General features: G+C 40.3%; 1 protein-coding gene across 1 annotated transcript; it reads left to right on the top strand.

Annotated features, from left to right (window-relative positions):
• Positions 1-2,999: 2,999 nt before the first annotated feature.
• On the top strand, positions 3,000-15,975 carry slc25a26 (solute carrier family 25 member 26; the record flags this gene model as incomplete). The annotated part of the gene is made up of 5 exons (XM_015057646.1): positions 3,000-3,167; positions 3,471-3,627; positions 4,800-4,918; positions 15,123-15,227; positions 15,928-15,975. Coding segments are annotated over exons 1-5 (462 nt in total), but the record flags the coding sequence as incomplete, so codon positions are not given.
• Between the last annotated feature and the right edge of the window lie 7,626 nt (positions 15,976-23,601).

Raw genomic sequence — 23,601 nt, 5'->3', positions numbered from 1 at the left:
AATATATTATGACACTGATCAATTAAAAGTCTTGTCATAATGAGAAATTTGTCATGATAAACGATGAATGATAAAAAAAAAACTCATAGCTCTACTCAAGAGATATAAAACTTTTTATTGACAACTGCATAAAATGTGATCATCACCTATCTTTATGGCATTATGGCACTTTATGTCTTCTCTTGAATACATATAAGATTTATTGTAATGCAACCGTGAAAGGGCAGTCCTATTGCAAACATTGTGACATATTATATTTAACATCACATTCAGATACTGTTCTAGGTGACGTCACTACATTTTGAACACTAATGATAAAAATAACCATGGAGGCAAAGTGATCTCTTTGCAATTATGCTAAAAAAATATATGATTAATGTACTGTATTGACTAAGTTGAGGGAAAATAAAAGCTATCTCTTAGGGAATATATATATATTTTTAAAGGTTTTATTGACTCTAGTGGCCTTTATGTGATAATGAATTGATATGTAGGACACGTTGCAAAGTTCGCCAGGCCAGGAATTGAACCTACGACGGCCGCATTGAGGACCAAGGCCTCCTTATGTGGGTTGTGCTTAACCCCTGTGCCACCACAGCACCCCCTTGGGGCATATATCTCATAAAAGCGACAGGTAAATGAAAACATTCTGCTCATAAAAGTAAAAAACAGGAGTAAAATTCACTGCATCATGACAACAAAAGCACAAGGGGCAATGCTACCACTGTCCTCAGGCCCAATAACGATTGCAACAGCAGCGATAGCAGCGATAGCAGCCTGGTCCCAATCCAGCTGAGGCTCTCATCCAACAGGCTTTCCTCTGAGGCCCGCTTCAACAAGATGGATGACGAGCACCGAGCTCCTAACTGGGCGCACTCGGCCCAGACACTACTGGGTCCGAGCTGAATAAAGGGGGTGGCGTTCCCTCGCCTGCTCTTCCCTAATAGGAGGCACTGGATGCGAGACAGGAGCCCATAAATAACGCCGTCGGCTCGTCACCAGAAAAAGAACACTCTCACCTGAGCTGGATCACTCACAGAGAACACTGGGGAGAGGCGCAGTGAACGAGTGCGAGGCCGTAAAGTGGGGCCGAGACTAGAGAGTAGACTGAAGGTAGGACACAGGTACACATCATACAGTTTACTCTCTCCTTACCTTTGCAGAGTTTTGAGCTTTTGCATTTACCATGGGCTACATTAAAAAAAAGTTGTATTTTCCTCAGTGCTGGTGCTCCAAGCAGTGGAAAGGGGGTTGTAAGTCCAGAAAAGAAGCTAATTACATTCAGTAAACTGTCCTGGTAAGATCCAAGAAGGTAACCAGTACGTTATGTGACGTGACTGTAATTTCTGTAAAAGATCTAGAAAATCACCTGTTAAATTTCAGTAGCTTAGCAGAAAATTATCTAGTACGTTCTGGATAGTACCTGATTCTGAAATTTAATCTTCGACTTCAGGGAAAGTATCAAACTTCTGAGAAAGACATAATCAATAAAAAGTCAATAAAAATTAAATGAAAGTATCTGGGAAGTTCCAGATTAATACTTGGTGTGTTCTGGACAGAATGAAAGTATGAATGAAAGCTTACATACAAAACAAAAGTATGTAAGCTTCGTATAAGTTCTTGGAATGTTTTATTAAAATAATCTTGGAAAAATACCTGGAAAAGTATACAGTACAGTTACTTTTGCTTTTCAGGAAAACTATTTAAGTTTTAAGAAAGTAACCAAAAGAGTTATAGGAAAGCAGCAGGTTAAATCCCAAAAGATATTTGATCAGTTTTAGAAAGTAACCACTGAGTTATAGGAAATAATATCTTGGTTTCAGGAAAAGTAACCGGCAAGTTCTCATGAAAGCTCTGAGTTCTGTACTACGTATAACCATGTAAGTCCTAGAAAAATATCTGCTAAGTTCCTGAAAGTGTCTTGTAAGTTCTAGAAAGTAACATCAAAGCTTGTGGAAAGTACCTGTTATTTCCTACCTGGTAGGTTCCAGGAAAGTAGCGATAGATTACAATGAAAGTTACAGATTTCAAGAAGTTCTGGAAAGTTCAATGAAAGTAACTATGGTCCATTAAAGTTCCACGGTACAGTCTGGTAAGTACTGGAATCGAAACTGGTGAATAAATAGTTCTACAATTAAATGACTACATTGGGTTATGGTTTGGAATTTCTTTTTATGTCGTGAAATAACTTTTAGAAGAAGATGTAAGAGTTTGAACTTAGCAGAACGCTCATCCTCTCCTTGACCCTCACACAGAAGACTTGTAAACATAACAAGGTTGACAGAAAGACTGACAGCAAGCTCAGTGTGAGGGCATCCCAACATCAGATCAATCAACTTCATCAGATTCTCAGGCTGGCCGTCAATTTCTCATCTGGGTTATCCAAGTTCGCTTCGCCTTGAATAAAGGTAAAATAAAGGTTTTCGCTCCAACCTGTCAAACTTTCAGATCAACAACATGTCATTATTACAGAGTTTGGACCTCAGCTATGGTTGGCTGCAGTACATACAAACAAAACTACTTTACCAGTGAAGTCAAACAACAGTTGCACAGATCCATAACCCAATCAAAGTCTTACAAAATAAAACTTGGCTACAACGATCACAAAATTAAACTGCAGCCTTAAACAAGTAATGGATTAAACATAATAATAATAATAAAAATACTAAAAGAAAACCACAAAAAGGTTTGTTTTTGCCCAATAAGTCGTCCTGATATTCAAGAAAACTCTAAATTAGGATGGTAGGTCGAGTTTTGTCATTGTAATATGACAAATGTGGAAAATGTAAATAATTTAGTAAAGTCTGCTGTGTTTATTTTATCACAGCACGTTATAACTCACGTGGGTCGTGTACGGTGAATTTGAAGTCTACGGTGCAGGAGAAAGCGTACCTCTCTGAAGAACACGCACACCTGGTATTCAAGCTAATTCCTTGACCAAAAAAACAAAACAAAACACAATTTCCCATCAGGCATTGAGAACAGTGCAGCGTCATGACGTCATGCGGAAGTAAACTAGCCAATATGGCTGCGTCCTTGACCGGCATGTTTTGGTTTCAGTGAAGTGATAAACATGCGCTGTAGTCGTAAATTTACATAGAGGTTGAGTGTTAATAGAGCCGAGTGAAGGGAAAATGGAGAGACGACAGTTCGTCGCGTCTCTGGTGGTAAGACGGACGCTTTTATGCTTTTTTTTTCTTTTTCACTGAGTCGTGTTTAAAAGAGATAGACTGAATATTGTGAAGCAGCTGCCAAAGAACACAATTCTTAAACGTGACAGTCTTACAAAACAAACACTTTTACGTATTCTCTCTTAACTGTGTAAAGCACACGTTTTCATGAAGAAAAACTACTCGTTTAATATGAAGATAGGATGAAATATATGCAGTTGCAGTAGGATAAAAAAAGTGTTCTAGTGTGTGCTTTAAAAAAAATAAAAAAATTGAATCTCAAAAGATGCCTGTCTTTAGGCAGGAGGCTGCGCCGGGATGTGTGTGGATCTGACCCTGTTCCCATTAGACACCATTAAGACCAGACTGCAGAGTCAGCAGGGCTTCCACAAAGCGGGGGGCTTCAGGGGAATCTACGCCGGGGTGCCGTCTGCCGCAGTCGGATCCTTCCCCAATGGTAAGACGTTACAGATTTGGAACTTGGAAATCTATTGTAAGAACCAAAACTATTTGCATGTAAATGAATCAAAGCTACAGCTGCTGATGTGTAGTAAGAAAGGGCATTAATGCTGCATTATGAATTTATGTTAATGTGAGATAATAATATGAATAAAAAACACGATGCTATAATTTTCTCACCTTTCAGATATTCTACCAGTGCACAGCAGAAATGAGTGCTTTCTAATTTAAGAAGAGGCATTTTCTTAAATTGTTTGTGCACATATGCATTATGTTTTGCATGCAGCTTTTAAACTAGTCTACAATGTGAATGAAAGGGGAGCTACAAATAAGCTTTCATTGGCTTTTGGTAGGTAAAATCCTCTTTCTGAAGAGCTTTAAGCTGAAGGTCAGTGAAAGAAACATGTTAGCAGAAAAAAGGCTCTTTAAACTGGTCATTTGGTCGAATTTGAAAACTTATTTGATTTCCTAAACCAAACTATGTTCATATTTGCCACTCTGCTTTACAGTTACATCTTACTTTGTTTTTTTGTGTGTCGCCTAAAACACCCTCAAAACACCCTGAAGTTTGTAACTAGAAAACGAGAGGATTGGGTATGAATACTCCTTTAATTAAAAATCTGGCAACTTTTAGGCAAATTATAAATGCCTAAACTCTAATATTTCCACATAGACTTTAGTTGTAATTATTCCTGCAAAATATTTCCAAGTAACAATATATTAAGACTGCTTTCATGAGGTGGCTGTAATGTGGGAGTGGAAGCAGCGGTAATTGATGATCAATATGCCATCCAGGCAACAGCTGAATAAATTTTCTTTTTAATGAGTTGATATGATTAAGCTCAGGCCTTTCCCAGTTGTTAATGAGGCAGAGACTGACAAGAAAAAATAGATATGGGAGTTTTTCCCTCTTTTTTTTTTCTTTTCATTTCTTATACCTACAGGATAGATTTATTCAGCCGGTGGGTCTGTGGAAAAAAAATACAAACTAAAATTGAAAGTCAGTCCACATAAGACGCGTATCATATCCTGGGCGTTAAGATGTGTTGTTGTAAATGCAGAGACGCACACCTCGGCGTCTCCCCACTGTCAGTGACGGCAAGGAATATTAATTGCTGTATGCTGGTTGACTAATGGACCCTAAACGACTGCGGTTCTGCTTGGTTTCAGCCGCTGCGTTCTTTGTCACCTACGAGTGCACCAAGTCCCTCCTCGGCGACAGCGGAGCTTTCGCAGCGCCGCGCACGGCACCTGTCAGTCACATGCTGGCCGCCTCCCTGGGAGAAATAGTAAGTCTCGCCATCCCTCCTTCTCCCTGCCTTTTTGCCTCCTCCGGTGTGGATTTCTCCTTAACCGTGCTCACTTTAGCTTGTTTTTATTTGCCTTCCATCTTCAGAAGGCCAGCTGTCGCTCTTGTTATTGCTCCTCCGTCTTCCTGCCCTCGCCGCTTCTTTCCCACCACTGTATATCCCAGATGAACACCGCTGGCATGCGTGCTAATGTTACTGCCTTTTACATTTCACAGGCTTCTTATTGAACGGGGGGGAGGAGAAGGCTGGAAGTGGGGTTTTTTTTGGCTGTGGGCCTCCAGGGTCCAGCTGGGCGAGTTAAGGGGGCTTCCTCAGGACTGTTCCGGTGTTTTCCCTACCAGCTGCGTAAATAAGATCTCATTACCGCCGATTCACTCATCTGCTTTCCCAGAGAAGTAACCCAGCCAATTTAGTCTGGGGAATTTAGGCTCGAGAACCTACGAGGAGCGGTGCAATTTCCTCAGCCCCTCCTCTCCCAGTTGCTCGAAGCGAGCCCCGTCGCTCAAGCCATATGTGGGCCGCTGGTATTCAGATTGGCATGAAGGGGGGTACAGGGATGGGGGGGCTGCAACCCGGGCTGTTTTGGTCTTCAGTATTCATAGCTTTTGGATAGATGTAATTTAGCCAAGTTTTGCATGTTCATGGCATGGAATGATTCCCAATGGGGGGATGCTCACTCTGTCTCTGAGAACCAAGGTTTTAAAAAGCTGCAAGTTCAAACCCACTAAAAAGAAAAAAGAAAAAAAAACCTGCCCGCCATGCTGTTTCTATTGGTGGAAGACATATTAGGCTCTTGCACTTTCTGTCAGCATGCAGGATTTTTAGAAATGCTTGCCAAAGTGAAATTGTCTATAAAAAAACACACTCTGGTGTGCATATTTGGGAGCTGGACATCCAAATGATTAAAAACAATGACATACAGGCCCACAAATGTAGACTCTGGCTTCCTGTGCAACAAACCACAACACTAGCTATGTTTTATGAGTAATTCCCCATTGGTCTCAGTTTTTCATGACTTTGTTTCCATTAACCTTTAACTGTAAGCTGAAGAAGTTACTGACTGAGATAAAAGGCTACATCCTGTGACAGAATCCATAGCCTAGTCCTGGCGTAGCTGCCCTCAGGATCGTCTCCTATTGAATTTTCATTTAATCAACGTTATCGCTTGATGGTTGGAGTCTAACAGACCGTGAAGTCGGCCATTTTTTCTTTTCAACAAACGCAGGAAAAAATAATATGGAACTGAAAATGACTATGGCGTAGTAAATTGAGCTTTCGTAGACTCTTGGAGTGTAGAGTGAGTGCTGCCCCTCTCCCACTTGTTGCTGCCTCCTGCTGGTCAGCTGGTGGAAAAAGTCATGTTTTTTACAGTTTGACTATTTACGAATATTACAAGCTATGACACTTTGGACAGTAAGCTTTAGAAAATGACTGAATTTAACAGGGCAATGTATCAAGTATGAATAAAAACTAAAACAACAACAAAATGTGATAGATAGCAATATTAGTAAATTTTCTAATTTAGTAAATTTAGCTAAATTACATCAGTAATATGTGGGCTTTTACTAGCATGCTGACTATCATTGACTTACTCCATTTAGTATGCAAACATTAGCATATAGGTTGAGCTAAAATACTAAGGTTAGATAAAATGCTGTCAGTAGTACGTTGATTTCCATGTTCTATGCAAACAGCAGCGAATTAGCTAATTAACTGAAATGCTAAGGTTAGCTGTAATAAGATCAATAGCAGGTGGCCTATCACTAGCATGTTGACTAATATGGACTTACTCCAGTTGCTTAATTAGCTACAATGCTAAGGTTAGTTGACATTGTTCGAATAAGAGATTCAGAAAAATCAATTTTTTTATTTTGCTGTTCATTAACTTCATCAAACTGAAGAACTCACTCCAACAGTTTTAGGTCCATAAATGCACCGACCCGTTGGATTCACAAACACAGCTACTACCTCTCTCATACAACCTCAAGAAAATACTTAGCTCACTTACTTTTGCATTTGAATCGGTCAAAATCGAATGGTAGGAATAATTGTTGTTTTTCTGTTTTAGTTAAAAACAATACAGGCTTTAAAGTCATTGCGTGAAACTGTGGTATTTTTCTTTAATCAGGTTTATCATAGCGTGACGTACACTCCGATCCACCCAGTCCAGAGGGTAACAACATGCCACTGTCTGACTACAACCTCTAACTTTCGTCCTGATCAGCTGCAGAGTGCTGCAGGAGTGGAGCAGTTAACAGACGGTGAAACTTGCCCGCTTCTGCCCGGGTCACGGGTGAGATGAATGTGAAAGGTGAGGCAGAGGTCGCCATCGCCTATAACCTCAAGGTTGGATTTATTCACATCAAAGGCACAAAGCTACAGAGCATGGACGCTATCCCACTGAATTCTGGCAACTGACTTCGACTTGAGAGTCTAAGCTGCAGGCTTATCCATGAAAGGCTCAACCCCAGCATTGCCCTGAGTTAAAAAAAAAAAAAAAAAAAAAGAGCCTTAACACCTGCGCAGTGATGCAACATCAGCCATTTATTATTCTGCCTTTCCTCAGTCATTGGTAAAGAATTTTAATCAAAAGTTGTGTTTTTTCCCCCCCTTAAGTCTTGCAAAGTGGTGAAAGCGTTTGAAATGGATCGTTTGGGTCTAGTGCCTTAATGACTCGTAAACACATTTAAAATGAGTCGGATAATTAAAGAGGAAGTTGTTGATGCATTTTAGTGCTAAAATGAACCGAGTTGCAGCCTAGGTCTATTGATAAAAAATTAAGTAGGTATTAAACAAATGGATGGATTTTTACTACTTGTTTACTATGTGCTTGTTTGTTTTCCCGTAATCTGTAAATGACAGATTACGGGAAGTAAAGATGGAAAAACTTGAGTCACTCAGACATTAAAGTCATTGTGGGATCCAGTGAACGGGATTTTAATAATTAGCAGCTTTAAATCTAACTTTAAAGTGACTACTGATTTGTTGACTTTTGTTTTAAGATGGAGGTGAACGGTAATGGCAGTATTGTAATAAGTCAGTAGTAAGAGGGCAACAATGAATGTATTCATTCAGAAAATCTTTGTACCGAAAAATCAGATACAACTTGTTCACTTTAAAGTTATCAAAGCAACTCCAAAGTAATTTAAGCATGTTTTTATTATCTTATGCTAACATTTTGACCAAACGTGTCATTATGGAGGACGCATCCTGCCAAAATTGGCAATAAATATCGACACAAACAACATGATGAAGTAATTAATGTGCCAGATATTGCATCCAAAAAAAATAAGAAATATGAACTTTTCGAACTTATTGGACTATTGAGTGTGGCACAAAGAGTATGTACCAAACTGTAATGTATGTCTGCCTTTGCTACTCCGATTAGTTTTTAATGTATTTAAATGTTTAGATTGATAGTCCCTTAGATGTCACAGAAATAATAATAATAAAAAAATCCCACCTTGATACACAAATGTTTTAGAAAGTTTATTTTTTGCTAATGTTTACCAATGCCTTTGTAATCACCAACCTCTTGTGATGTCATTGTATCAAGTACACAGAAAAGAATGTGAAGTAATTTTCTTTAGCTTACTTTTTAAACCTGTGTGAGATCCTGCAGGTATAACCCACACTTCAGCACCCCACTGCATTTCTAGTATCAATGTTCATTTGTGAATAGAATAAAATCCACCTCTGGATAGCTTCTTTAAAAACAACAACAAAAAAAGAGGAAACGGAAAAACTAATCCTATTTCTTTATTAACCTCTAAGACATGACTTCTAAGCAGAGCAGAAGGAAACAGGTTAGAGAAAAGGACGGTCAGAAGTCCTGCTTCTGAAGGAAGAAAGTGGCGGTGGTCGAGACGGCGAGAGAAAGTCCTCCCCCCTCCCCCTCCGTCTTCTCCTTCCAGAAGTGTCCTGGTGTTCGCGCGGCTGCAGATGTGGGACGCTCCTGTAAAGAATGTGTAAGCTGATGGCGTCTGTCAGGCTCTCGCAGGCTGTTATCTAGCCATTAGATCAGATTTATCTTCATTCCCATTCGCTCGACGTCTGCCCTGAAAGCTCATTTGTCAAGGCCAGGCAGCAGGGCTTTTCTCGCATCTGCAACCCCCTCCCTTCGCCGCCGCATGTCGACGGGAGGATGTTCAGCAAAATACAGTGTGACATGACAAGATAGGGGACAGTGAGAAGGAGGGAGCACGAAGGAGGAGGGTTTTTTTTCGTTTTTTTTAAGGGTGGGGGGACAAAGTGGCAACCACTTAACTTGGCACTGAGAAATAATCCATGCATTGCCTTTGAGCAGCTCCTCGCTCTGTGATTTATTGGCTGTTGTTTCAGAGTTGGAGACTCGCTATGTCCTCGCATTATCCCGTTTTACTTCACAACGTTTTCCCCCTCTCCTCTCGCCTTCTTCCCTCATCGTCACCCTAGGGTGCTGCAGTCAGTTTTTAGACGTTTTAATTTTTTTTTTTTTTAAACTTGTGACATCAGGGGTTTGGAATTAATCTTTTAATTGAAACTTAATTGGAGTAGTTCAATCTCATCTCAGCTTTCAGCTTGCGTGCGCGTTTCTGATCTGGAGCCAGATGGCAATCCTGATCCTGACTGACTGTGTCCTGATGCGTGCCAGTAGTTAAAGAGGGATGGAGTGAAGGAGGAGAGGATGGAGAAATGCAATAATTCATTCTGTTGATCGATTCACTGGTGATGCTGTTAACGTGCTTCGAGACTGCTAATTTCCCTTTCCTTACAGAGGTTTCGCACACGACTGACAGACACCTGCTCAGCTAGCAGTTAGCCAGCGCCGGTCGGTAGAAAACACCAGGCAGTTCAACACCTGCAAGTTAAAGACAGACGGTGGCAAGAAGCTTTCTGCGGAGGGCCAGAAATGCCAAAAGTAAATCTTAAAATCTTACATAAGTAAATAAATGTAAAGCTACCATCAGAATTTAATCGTGCCAATTTACTTCGTGACTCCATACTTCCTGCTTTGTATTGATTGTCAGGAGTGTCTCAATGCATTTAATAGTTAAATAAATGTATATTAATAGTTGGTCTGCTGTTTATATTTAGTACAGGTAAACCAATAACATTTTGTGGTTAGAGTAGGGTTTGAGAGGGCTTTGGTGTAATTAGAAAAAAAAAAAAAGAATGGAGCAGTGTTGGTCTCATTCATTTGATGGGAAAAGTTGACAGACGACAGGAAACTATGGGACGCTGCTTAATGAGACAGTATTACAATTGAATGGTGAGAGTTATTTGCACGTTTTGTAAATAAATTGCACATATTTGTTGCTTAATGTTTAAATTGTATACTTATCTTGTTTCAAATTATATATTCTTTTGCCTGATATTAGAGTCGCTTAGCCCCCATTATTTAACAAACTAGTGGTGGATTCCCGACAGAACTAAAACGATTACAGGAAAATGCTGAGATTGACATGAATCAAGACATACATGCCATGCTAGATTTTTGTGTATCTCACCATCACCATCACCATCTCTATTTTACCATTTGCATGTTTAAAATAATAATAATAAAAAAAGAATACAGCTGCAGCCTCCTCCTCCTCCTCACCGCCCAGAACAACTCCCAGCCAAATAAACAGTGTCTCTAATGCATTAGGACTAATTTTTTTGCCTCATTCTTTGTTACCTGCTCCAGAAACAAGAGAGACTCATATTTAATGCCCAAGTCCCTTGGACAATTACATCAGTAATTACTTGTCATAGCCACTTTCTCTTTGTGCACTGGTCTTATTATGTGCCTTCTCAGAGAATTGGTTTGGGGGAACATGATGCGGATTGTTTTACAGATGCTAACTTGACCACAAACGAGATTTAACACTTGGATTTTAGCCTACAGTGACGATGAAGCCACACAGGTCCTAGTTCCGCCCCTTGGTGGCAGTGTTGCTCCACGTTTTAACTTGCACCTTAACCACTTTAATGCTCATGAACAAATATTAATAGGTAACTGCACATAACTCTTCACAGAGGCTCTTTGAGCTCATTTAAGTGCAGAAATGAAGGTTTATCTTCTCACTGTGTACCAAATTAATGGGCGAGAATCTCCACAGCTTTGCAGAAAGACTGATGCTATAAAGGCCAATTCTGCAGCGCTTTAGAAAGGATTCACAGGCTTTTAATTATTATTATTATTATTTTTTTTTTTTTTACATTTTTGTCACATTGTACCCAGAAAACCCAATGTATTTTATTGAGATTTTATGTTAAAGACCTACACAAGGTAGAAAACTGTAGCACAGAACCTCATTTCTCTGCTTTAAGTCTGTCAAATGGCTCGAGAGATTTAAATATTTAGATGGATGCTGTCTGAGAACATCAGCGGCAAATCTTAGTACACATTCTCAATAGTATCTAGGTCTGGATTGAGCCTTTTTAACACAAACTCAGATCCATTGTCCTTCATTAGTAACTGCACTTCTTCCATCACGTCCAGCATTGTGAAGTGCACAACCTAGACTTGTCCTGTCAACAGATTTTTATCCACGACGGCCCTGTCTTGAGCTCCATTCATCTTCATATTAACTGTCACCAACTTTCCATTAGCATAATGCTGCCAGCACTGTCAGTCTTCTGCCACACAAGGCAGTTTTTGTGGAGCTGATTAGTTCTGTTAAAACTGTTGAGAATACATTGAGCACAGTTACTATTAGGTCACTTTCTACGTATTAAGAGCAAATAGGGATGAATATGAATGCATGTCATACTTTACAGGTTTGTATTGATGAAGAACAAATAATATATACAAAACAAAACCATGTATCCTTTTATTTCCTCTCCATAGTTATGCTCCACTTTGTCTTGGTTTGCCACATAAAACACATTGATGATCTGCAACTATAGTAGCAAATATAGTAGGATTCAAAGGTACAAATACGTTTTCAAGGTACTGTCAGTACAGAATTAGCCCAACTTAGTAGTTAGTAAGTTTTTATTCAGTCAGCCAAAATTTTTACTTGTTCAGCTTTATGTATCCTGTATGGGGTGGGCATCTCTCATATCGTTTATTATTTATCATAAAAAATTTGTTACCGAGATAACATATCTCTACATTTCAATGAATGTTGTTAAAAACATTGACAGTATTATCTGAAGTGTTAATTTTACTCTTTCCTCTACTGTTTGCTTCTCGAGATAATCAACAAATATCAGTAAATTCTAAAATTAGATTAAATGCAGTCACTTTGTGTAGCTTCAGTCACACTTCTTTAACTTTCTGTTTCAAATGGGAATGTTTTTCAAGACCAGTATTTGTGTTTGTACCTCTATGAATGCTGTGCCATGCATTTGCATCCATACAGTTACAAAAAAAAAAAAAAAAGCAACAAATCGTTTTTTTATCGTCATTTTTATTGTTATCACAACAGTATCGCAAAAATATTACGATAAAGTCTAAATCCGTATCGTCAACCTGTATTTCCCGTGTCTAAGACTCTAACATTCCTGGTGCCTCTCCGTGTTTTTGCTCTGAAGGTTTCCTTCGTGGCAGACTGAAGAAAAAAAATGGTAGGAAATATAAGTGCCTGTCTAAAATGATTCCTCCAACAGCTGTCGGGGTACTGTCCTCTCCCTCACGGCCAGAGAGCCTTATGTTTCGCTCTCAGTGCCGCTGAAACGAGAAGGAGCAACAGAGAGTAAAGAAAAAGACGCTTTTCATCTCATCGGGCCCTCCATCCCTCCTCACCAGACTCCACCGTGGCGAGGGTGGGACCAGCCAGCGGGCATCTGCGCCACTCTGGGGTCTCTGGGGGAGGCTGGTGGAGGGCTGGAGGGCGGCTCCGGCAGTCGCTCCGTTAAGAACCGCTCGCCGTTAGCTGGCGTTTCCACGCCGACGCAGGATAAATGGGGAAATCAAGTTGCCAGGTGGGCAGCTGCGCCCGCCTGCCTGTCCGCCTTTAGGAGGCATAAATATTCATGTCTATCTTCACTTGCTGTTGGCAGTCCATATTTTTGTTGACATATGGTGGATGGGTTGGAACTTGAGCAGAGCGCGCGGTTACCGAGGTGCGAGCGCGTGTCCGAATCTATCAGCGTGTTTGACAGGAGCATGTTCTCTGGACACAGATACACGGTCGGCCTGATGACCTTCTGCAGACGCGCCAGCCGCCGCACCTGCGTCGTGTCGCCTGTTTGTAGCTGTTTGTTGGCCAGCCAAGTTGCACTCTTAACTGGAGCGGTTGCTCGTCTGGCTGCTACATGCGAGCGCTCCCTTCACACGCCGTATTATGGTCAGATGTCATGTTGTCATGTAGACCAGGAGGGTAAAATAAAGCACCGCTGACACTTATTGGCTTCCTTGGTGAAGCAGCAGCATGACCACACACTGAAATATTTAAGAAGATCCAACTTTTAATTGAGCAAATTGATTTAGTGGATGGAAAACTGCTGGTTTTATCAGTAGGATTGCTATTAATTTTCTCCAGCAACATTTCAAAGACAGGTTCATAGAAATTTCTTCTTTCTTAGCAGACTGTCTTTAGGTTCTCTCTAGGTAGCAATGGAAGAAGGTTGATTTTCCATTTTTGGGTTGATTTAATCGTGTGTTTGAGATCGTTACCCTACTGAAAAACATAAAGACTTGTTTTAAGTTTTCTTGCAGAGTCCACCACGTTTTTATTTGGCATTTACTGGTATTTCAGAAGACAAAACGGGCCCCTACTGCCTTTCACATAATTTAAGTGATTGCCTCAATCTCTTCATGATGTTGTTACTTATAGTTGCTATTTTCATATCAAAACAAGGTAGCGGTAGTTGCTAACTGACTTTACCACCTATTTCTCATGTAAAGATTTGTTTATGCTGCATTAAACAAGTGCTACCAACTACATGCAAGGAGGGCCTGAATGCATTGTACTTAAATAATTGGCTATCACTTTTTGCAGTCCAGGCAGTTCTTCACGATATGCATAGGTCGTACAGTGATATAACAATAACTGTGCAATATGTTGTGCTGAGTTAAAATGCCACGTCTTAGCAAATGTTAAATCCAAGGAATCTCATGTGACTAAACTGTAGAGAACAGTTATACTGCAGTTCTCTTCATTATGCAGCTCCATGTTTAACCTTTGCTTCACTCCTAATCCATTTGTTGCTGAAATATTCGGCGTTCTTTTCCTTTGACCAAAGCACACGTTTTAAAGGAATCCTGCATATTTATGTTTGTGATAGTAGACACAAAGGAGTTTCCAAGCAGTTGTGATGTAAACAGTTTTTTTTATGTTGCTGTATTATTAAGGGTCCTCTCTGTTCTTGTCAGCTCTGCAGGTGTGAAATTAGGAGGTTTTTTTAAACCTCCGTTGACAGCTGTGGAATCCATCAACTGTGCATGTTGACGGACTTTTTAGTCATTTTATTCTTTTCAAATATTATTTTGTAGACATGTACAAGTTTAGCAGGAAAGCTGTTTTGCTAGTTATGACCTGTTTCAGGTCATTAGTAAGGTAAGCTGTTCATCTTACTGTGGTAAGATGAACAGCTTACCTTAGTTTATTAGCATCTCAATTTGTCTTTTCCATTATTGAGAGGGGATAAAAGAATTATGGCGGTGTTTTATATTATGCAGCTTAGAGAAACATGAACGCTCGAAGTACGAGCTAAGAGTTTCTAGACACTCAAATCAAGTATAAATAAAGAAATTCTCCTTATAGTAACTGATAGTTGTGTCAAAAATGGTGGTACCAATGATTTCTTAAAAACAATGATATCTTGGATTTCTGTTTTCCTCCCCGCAAATAAATGCCACTGAAGTGAAAGTTTGGATTTTTAACTGAATTAACAAAATACTCTGTTTAAGATCTTGGTTTACAAAGAAAAGAGGACTTTATCTTAGGCCTTCCAAAAATACTTTTTTTAATTAAAAGTTCACCAGTAATTGTGAAGGGAGCTCAGGAAAATATGAATGTAGGATTCCACAACCTGCAGGGCCCCTCTACAAATAAAATCCAGTCCTTTGCGATTGTGATATTGCACACACAGATATTGCAGTGATGATTTCTAGACTAGAGGGTGCTAAATATATATATATATATATATATATATATATATATATATATATATATATATATATATATATATATATATGTTTGTTTTTTTCTCTCACACAAGTGAACTAGCAACACTCACTGAGCGGAGATGGACTCCTTTTTGTTCCCAGGTGGCGTGTTTGATCCGGGTGCCTACAGAAGTGGTGAAGCAGAGAACCCAGGCCTCTCCCTCATCCACCACCTACAACATGCTGCTGGCCACACTCAGAGAGGAGGTAACGGGTAGCTGAATCATAATGCTTTTTTGTGTTTTGTTTCTAACTTGCAATATTTCTGTTGCGCTCACCAGTTTCACAAATTTTGAATCTGGAAAAAAATAAGACTTTGGCAAAAAATAAGACTTTGGCTCAAGGAGGACAAATTAGTGGAGAAGCAATGAACTGCCATCATTAGTAGTTGTGCAAGTTGTACTGTAAGCAGAGCAGTGGAAACCAGTGACAGGTAAAGTGTGCAAACCATATTTATTTTGTCAGCACTGCCATCTGTTCGGTTCTTCTAGCTCCGACGTTCCGACGTTCGCTCCTGGACTGCCAATGGCTTCCCATGGGAAGACAGTGAGTCTGGTTGTAAGGAGATATAGCAGAAGAAACATGGCAATAAAACCAAAGGGTTTACTTGGCATTCAAACTTCTCGGATCCAAACCTGTGGGAGTATCGGAAAAATGTGTTAGAATAAGTCTGAGCCACTAAGATTCCCTCCAGTGGATATTCAACAGGAGGAGGTTATGTGGTTTTAATGTTTTAGCTGGTTAGTGCATGTAGAAATGTGAAATAAGTAAAGTAAATGCTTTTTAAGTCATTTCAGCTAATGTAGCCACCACCATGTTTCAGCATGGAAACGTGGTGTTCAGGGTACTGCGCCGTGTTGGTATAAAACGGTTTCAAATTCACTGTGTTTGTGGGTTTTCTGCATAGGGTGTTCGAGGTCTTTACAGAGGATACGGCAGTACGGTCCTGAGAGAAGTAAGTTCTGTTTCACTTACCGCTCTAGTTTACCTAATGTTGTGTTTCATTGGGATTTTTTGGGATAGACCTTCATAAAGTAGTGCACAACTGGGGTTGAAGGAAAATAATACACAGTTTAATTTTTTTTTTTTTTTTTTTTTTAACAAAATAAAATTTTGAAAAATTTAAAATCCATTTGGGAATACTTGGTACAACGTTTTGCTGCAATTACAGCTGCAAGTCTTGGCCAATCTACCAGCTTTACTCATCCGTAGGTGGGTTGTTGTTGTTTTTTTTGCCAGGTTTTCTCTCTGTGTTGTGGCTCGTTGAGTGTTGAGCAGCTTTCCTTTTTCTGCTGAAGTTAAACATCCTCCCAACATCATGGCACCACTACTGTGTTTCACTGTTTCTAGAGTGAAACGCACAATGTGACGTAAAGCATGTCGGTGAAAAAGTTAGATTTTGGCTCCCGGAAGCAATTAGTTTCACTGGATTTTATTCATCAGATGAAATGGAGCTCTAAAGAAAGGAATGGTGGACTTTAGAGATTTTTTTTATTTTTTATTTCTTTTAAATTGTGAAAACTTTTGTAAACCAAGTGATTTCCCTTTACCATCGCATGCTAGGTTGTTTGGTTTATGGCACATAATTCTAGTAAAAAACTTTAAATTTGCGGTTCTAAAGTGAGAAAACATGAACAATCTCAAGGGGTATGAATACTTTTGCAAGGCAAAGTGTCTGATTGGTAAAGTTTAGTAACTGTATAGCTCACCACATAGAAGCTTTTCAGTTCAGCACTAATAAGTAAAAACAAGCTCTCAGTCTCTTGGAAAAAGTGCCTGCTGATTTCTTTCTTTTTGGTTGGGGATGGATATCAAGGCTCTCCACTGGTGTGATTAAAGTCATTTTAATTTCTCCTGGGCTTTATCGAAGCTGGACATATTGATTCACATTTTCTCCCCCTCACTTTCATCTCAATTACTCGTCCAAGATGGGTCTGGTGCTTTTCCAGGTGAATCTGAAATATTAATGCAATTAGCCGTTATAGATGCAAAACAAAGGGAGAATAAATGAGGAGCGGGCCGCTCTCCCTACGCGGTTGAGCACGTGCTTTCTTCTTCTTTTTTTTTTCCCTCCACTCTTTGAATCGTGACGCTTGGTTTAATTGCACCTGCCAATTGTGAGGATATTAAAACAATTGTGACCCCCTCTCCCGGCCAAGTTTCGACGCCACTAGAGAAGAAACTGAGGAGAAAGGGGAGACAGACAGTGAGAATGAAGTATGCGAAGGTGACACTTGTTTTTTTTTTTTTTTTTTTGTGGAGGTGAGGGGGGGTTGTGTGAGGGTGTAATCCAGTCCCCTTCTCTGTGCTAGCCTGTACTTATTTTCTGCCTCACTAAACTGATGTTATTCACGCAAATTCCATCTGGACAGCGGAGGGAAAAAAAAAAAAAAAAAAAAAGGACAACAAGACACTGTGATTTCTCCGAGGGGCTCTGAATAAATGAATACATTTGGAGGCTGACGCACCGGCCCGTGTGCATACTAACACCGGCAGATGAAACGCGGCGGCGGGGATCTGGGGCGCGGGAACGGCAGACGATGCTCGCCGTGATTGGCTTTGACGTTTGTCAGGAAGGTAATTCATTTTCTTTGGGGCCTTCTCCGCCACGGGCTGCATCTACCTCCTTCGGCCCAGAGACCCTGTCAAGATAAGTTTGTTTGTGTGGTGCGCCAAGGCGCCTTACCTCCTCGCTGTCCCGCTAATTGGGGACTTTTCTGTGCTTTATATTCATTAGAAAGTCTTCAGGAAGCATTTCAGATGGACACGAGATCACATTAGCGGGGGATGTGTTGGGATCCACTTACAGTGCCATGAAAAAGTATTTGCCCCAATCACAGAGTTTCTTTCTTTTTGATATTGGGAATAACCCAAATGAATACAAAAATACAATTTCATAAGCTGACCAAACGAACCTGACCCTCATTAAAAGAAAACATAATAATAATGGCCACCTCTTTTAATTAAATCATGTATTACCTGTAATTAACTGAGATGTTTGTGCCAACGCTGAGCCACAATCCTCACCCATCTTAGAAATGATTTGCATAGAACCTTCCCAACAAGTTGAAGTTGAACAAAACATCTCAAAGAGATGCTCAAAACCGAAAGAGATTCCAACGCAGATGAAAAACAAAGTCACTTGCATCTGGAAAGTGTCACAAAGCTCTTTCTAAAACTTTGGGACTCTTTTAAATGACAGTGAAAATTATTAGGCATGGATGGAGGAAACAAATTACTCCAGTGGCACATCAGCAACCTATCCAGGAGGTCATTAGGTCGCACAGCGTTTCAGAAAAAGAACATCATGCTGACAGTCAAACACGGTGGAAGTGAAGTGATGGTCTGGGACCGCTGAGCTGCTTTAGGATCGGGTCAGAAACTAATCTGAAAACCATCAGTTTATGACCTGAAGCTCCGAGGCATTTGGGAGATAGGGAATGATGTGAAGTTAAAGAGAAACTTCACCTCTGATTGGCTAAAACAATTTATACAAAAAATAACAAAATGAAGGCTTTGAAATAGCCTTGTCAATATCTGGATTTGAATCTAGATATTGATCAATTCGGTTTATTTATACAGTACCAAGAGACTTACAATTCAGTCACACATACATTCCAGTTCATCCCAGTTATCAAACATGCATGTGCAAGAAGTGTTAATCTCTTGTGTTGCCATTGACTTACAGCAATCCCCTCATATTGGGCATGCATGGGGAGACAGTGGAGAGGAAAAACGCACCTTTAACAGAAAGAAACGTCCAGCACAACCTGGCTCAGTACGAATGGCTGGGGGTTTGAGATTCAGAGCTTACGAAAAAAGACTGCTTTCTAGTTAAGTTAATAGTAGGAGAGGGAGAACTTTTAATTTTTTCCAGCATTATCTCAACCAGTGCCCTCCTCCAAGAAGGCATCACAACCAACAGGAACGCCAGACCAGAGTTAGCAGTTGAAATATCAGCAAATAATGCAAATTGGAGAGTAGTAGAAGAAGAAAATAGCAGAGTGGTCAAAAGTGGTCAGTTTGTCCTCCAGTAGCCTAAGGCTACAGCGACACAGATACAGAAATATATCAGGATAACCTGACCCATTAGAAAGAGGCATGAGAGAGGCAGAAGTAAGGAGAACAGGAGGATTCAATTCCTCTGCGCCGGATCGGGCCGAACACTCTACCTCCTAGTAATTGGGCAAACATCACTGTTTTTAACTATGTGCTTTATCACAAAAGGAAATTCTTGAGCCTGGTTTTAAAAGTAGACAGGGTGTCTGCCTCGTGGACTAAAATTGTGAGCCGGTTCCACAGGAGAGGAACCTGATAACTAGAAGGTCTGCCTCTCTTTCTACTTTTAGAAATTCCCCAGTAAACCTGCAGCCTGACAGCAAACAGGTTGTTCAAGCTTGAACAAGGTTCCACAGCGACGTTAAAGACTTATTGCCAGTTGCTTGATGGAAGCTCTTTCCGTCAACAGTCGCTCAGGGGAAAACATTTTCCCACATTTGACCAGGCTGGTTTTATGTTTTTATGTATTCCTTAATCAACAAATAAAAACTGCGCTTGATACTCACTCAGGTTCTATTATGCATTATTTTGAGGATTGAACTGTGGAAAAGGTATTTACCCCCTTATAAATAAGGGGGTAAATACCTTTTCCACAGCATTGTAGATTTTGTAGATTTTATGAAATTGAAGCGTAACAGTGCGTTTGGCTCTGGAAGGACCGTCACATTTCCCCCTGCAGGGGCCTCCACAGTTTTGCAGCAACAGTCGCTAATTTTACACAACACGCCGCACCGGAGACGCAGAGTTTTATTAAAAACTATTGACTAATAGGCATTCAGCTCTTTTTACTTTTGCAGCGCATTAATCTTCATTCCGGTACACCCTTTCCTTAAAAGAAACTGTCAAGCTCTCTGCTGAGTCGGCATCTTTTGTGTTCCGGCTGAATAGAGCATGAAATCAATGAGATTCAGATCGGGGTGAATAAATTTGTGCCGCGCAAAATGACTTTATTCTCCTCTGAAAACAAGGACCTATTAAATTAACACCAACCAGACGCTGCTCAGGACTTTTAAGACGGAACTTTTTTTTTTTTTCCTTTTTTTTTTTTAATTTCCGGTTCCGCTGCAAGCTGCTGGTCTCGTCTGGATGTTAATTTGTTTTTATTGTGTTGAAATACACAGGGCACTATTTCAAGTCTAATCAAGACTCTTAATCATGTTCCATCGTCATATGATGTTTGTCAATTTGCTGCAATTCCCACGGCTTCTGCTGCTTAGTCATACCCTTTCTCGCCACTAGGGGGCATGAGAAGATTAGTATTGAGCACCGACTCTTCACGCCAGCTTCTGTCGCTCCGTCATTATGCTGGAATATGACATTTATGTTCAGGGGTTTATTGGAAAGCTCCTAACTTTTTTCTTTCTGAACTGAATCTCTGCCAGGTAATCTTGAATTTAAGCAGAACTCTTACAATCTGAGTGTGAGTAATGAGCCTGAGATAGGTTTTAAGGTAGTAATTCATTGATCTGACGGTGTGAAAGTGAAGCTGACAGGATGTAGTCCAAGGCGCCTGCTGCTCTGTCTACATCTCAGGCCCATTGTGACCTTGTCTCAAATTTAGAAACTAAGCCAGCTGAGGAAGATAAAACTCCCATCTGTTGGGATGTATTCTCCTTGTGTACATAAATTTCCTAATCCATACTCTGAATCAGCGTCAGAGGTTCTCCACCCAAACATCTGGAACCTGGCAACCTGAGGTACAAAATATGGTTTATGAAACACCTCGCTGTCGGGGCTCCTCCCCACCACACCTCGGCTAATTCTGCCTTTATCTCCTCTCTAAGCCCCAGATTACTCCTTGTGTGCTCCCTGCGTTAGTCGAGGAGAGGTTCAGCCGGCTGACTTTGGTTCTGATTTTTAGCAACAGGCTGACTGAGATCCAGCCAGCTACACGGGATCCTGCAAATCTGTTGGTGATTCTTTGCTGTACGGCACTCAGTGATTTGGTCTCATCAGTGGTTAGTTGATAGTCTCTGCGTGTTTGAGTCACCTACCAGATTATATTAGAATTATCTGTATTCTTACATGCTTTTTAAAAAATTATTTAGACTTTTAAGGTGGAGCTGTACTTATTTCCAGATGAAACCGTAGTTGCATAATACAACTTTTGTTCTTTTTGACCTAACATTTCTGGTTCATGTAAGTTAATTACTTCTTTTTGTTAATTGCCAAAATATTGACAAGAAAAGGTGACTTTATGAAAAATTTTTTCATTTCTTCTTGACTATTGCTAATTATGTTATTTCTACTCAATTTAGATTGTTACACACACTAAGATATGTATTTTCAGCCACACCTCAAAGTCGCTGCTTCTTTTACGTGACATAGTGGAAAATCTAAAGATATCAGCCAAGATACCAGCCTGAATCATTCTGGGAAACAATTTCCAGATGCCTCAAGTTGTCTGTTCAAACAGAGAAGTGCACTGTAGGAATTTTCAGCCGTCTTCCCCTTTCAGGAGAAACCTCTACATACCAAACGAGTTTAGGTGGAAAATATGGTTATCAACCCCTGAGCAAAAGCAAAAGACCGCGTGAAGATGCTGGCTGAAGCTGGTAAGAGAGCTTCATTATCCACGGTGACAAAGGTTTTGTGCTGACCTGGGCAGAAAGCCAGGAGGGAGCCATTACTTCAACACAAAAAAGCCAAATTACAGTTTGAAAATGCACAACGCCTGAGACATGTCCTGTGGTCTAATGAAACTAAGATTGAGGTGTTTCATCATAATCTCATTTGGAGATTTTCTGTGCTGTTTTACCAGAATAAAACCCCACTTTTTCCGAGGAAGTGAACGAAGCCATATAGTCCGTGTTGACCACGCTTCCAAATATCAAATTGATATTAACAGCTACCTCGATCGGCTCAGCATGTTTCTCTTTACAACGTTTTTTTTTCTGGTAAAACCTTTCAGCTTTGAACTGGCGTATCACATTCGTCTTGGCCAATTGTCAGCGATTGGGTATAGTTTGAAACTTTAACAGAATCTGCGCCTCCAGCAAGCAATCGTTTCTCAATAGCCATGGGTCGAAGCGAAGCGTTAGAACAAGGGTCTGTTTTTTTTTTTTTTTACCAGACCAGTCTATATCTGGTTTTAACTGTATGGGCGGTCACAAGTGTGCCCTGACCTTTGAGTCATTTTGATGTTTGTTTTGAGTTCGAATTCCTTAAAGAACGGTGAGGGGTTTCTGTTTCCCCTGCTGGGATGCTGCGGTGGAAACTGCCTAAACAGGTGTGTCACGCAGCAGATCACAGCAGTGAACCCTGCGTGGCATGTTATTCTACAGGCTCCAACCTTTGGTGTCTTTGAGGCAGGTTCAGTTGGGAAAGGTGAAGCAACATCCCGTCCATAAATATCCGGTTTCTGTGTGCACACCGAGGTTACGTGTTCCCTTTACAAGCAAAGAGCAGACAGAGAGAAAACAGCAGAACACAACAAGCAGGTCGGGGAGAAATCACAAATGCACCACACACCGTTTTCATTTGTGAAAAAGTAAAATATCGTAGTCCATCAACACTAGGCGATGCTTTGTCTGCGACATAAAAATCCCAGCATTTGTGATTGTAATGTGAGCAAGAACAGGCGAAGAACATTGTTGTGACGTGTTAAGTAGCCAGGGTTTCTGCCAGCGCTGCGGCTTAGCGTTGAACGCCCTCAGAGCAGCTGCTGGGAGTCCAGGCTCACCAAGAAATCCTCTCCTTCCATAAAATGCTCAACACAGCTGGATTAGACAATACCAGAAGTATGACTGGATTATACTGGAAACAGGAATAGTCATGCCTGTTGGTTGGAAATGATCGTAAACGTATTAACCGATATGACTTTGGTCATATGTGGTATAGATTTTTTTTTTCTTTTTTGTCACGTTAGCTGTTTGTATCCAAATCTCAAAGCAGACAAAAAATGGCCGTGGAATAGAAATGCTAAGTAACATAGATAAATTACTTTTTTTTCTCCTTTCTATGAGTGAAGAACTTAGATTTCTTTCAGCGTATTTCAACGAAACAAAGAGGTAAAATAAAAGGTAAATTTTTTACAATAGCTGTTATTGTCGTTTTGTGATTAGAAATTGTTCAGATTGAGAACTTACTCTCCTTCTGGGGCGCAGTGGAGCAGTTGTCTGTAAAATAAGATTGCCAAGTTGATTTAAAAGGAGGAAGTGAGTGTTTAAAAGGAGCTACTGGTGCTATCTCTTCTGTTTACTCTGCAATCACTCAGCAGTCAAAGAGAAAACCTGTTGACCTCAATAGGTTTGATCCTTGACATGACTCGACCTGTAGAGTGTGTGTGGCATAAGGAAAAGACCTGCTAGTCTTTGTTTCGGTGCTGGGAAGTTATTGTCTGCGACACCCAGACTGTAAATACAAAGATGAATGTGCAATTATTTAAGTGATTAATGCTACAGTACAACTCGCCAAATAACAGGCCTTGACTTTGCGGAAAACAATTTAGAGGAACAAAACAGATTACCTGCACAATTAGAATTTTAGAACATTGAAATGTCTTTGCTTTGCTTTTTGTAAA

The sequence above is a fragment of the Poecilia latipinna genome, unplaced genomic scaffold, assembly GCF_001443285.1.
Source record: "Poecilia latipinna isolate Pla-1442-1.1 unplaced genomic scaffold, P_latipinna-1.0 Scaffold1478, whole genome shotgun sequence".
Lineage (NCBI taxonomy): Eukaryota > Metazoa > Chordata > Actinopteri > Cyprinodontiformes > Poeciliidae > Poecilia > Poecilia latipinna.
The sequence above is the reverse complement of the archived record's forward strand: the minus strand, read 5'-3'. Positions and strand labels throughout refer to the sequence as shown.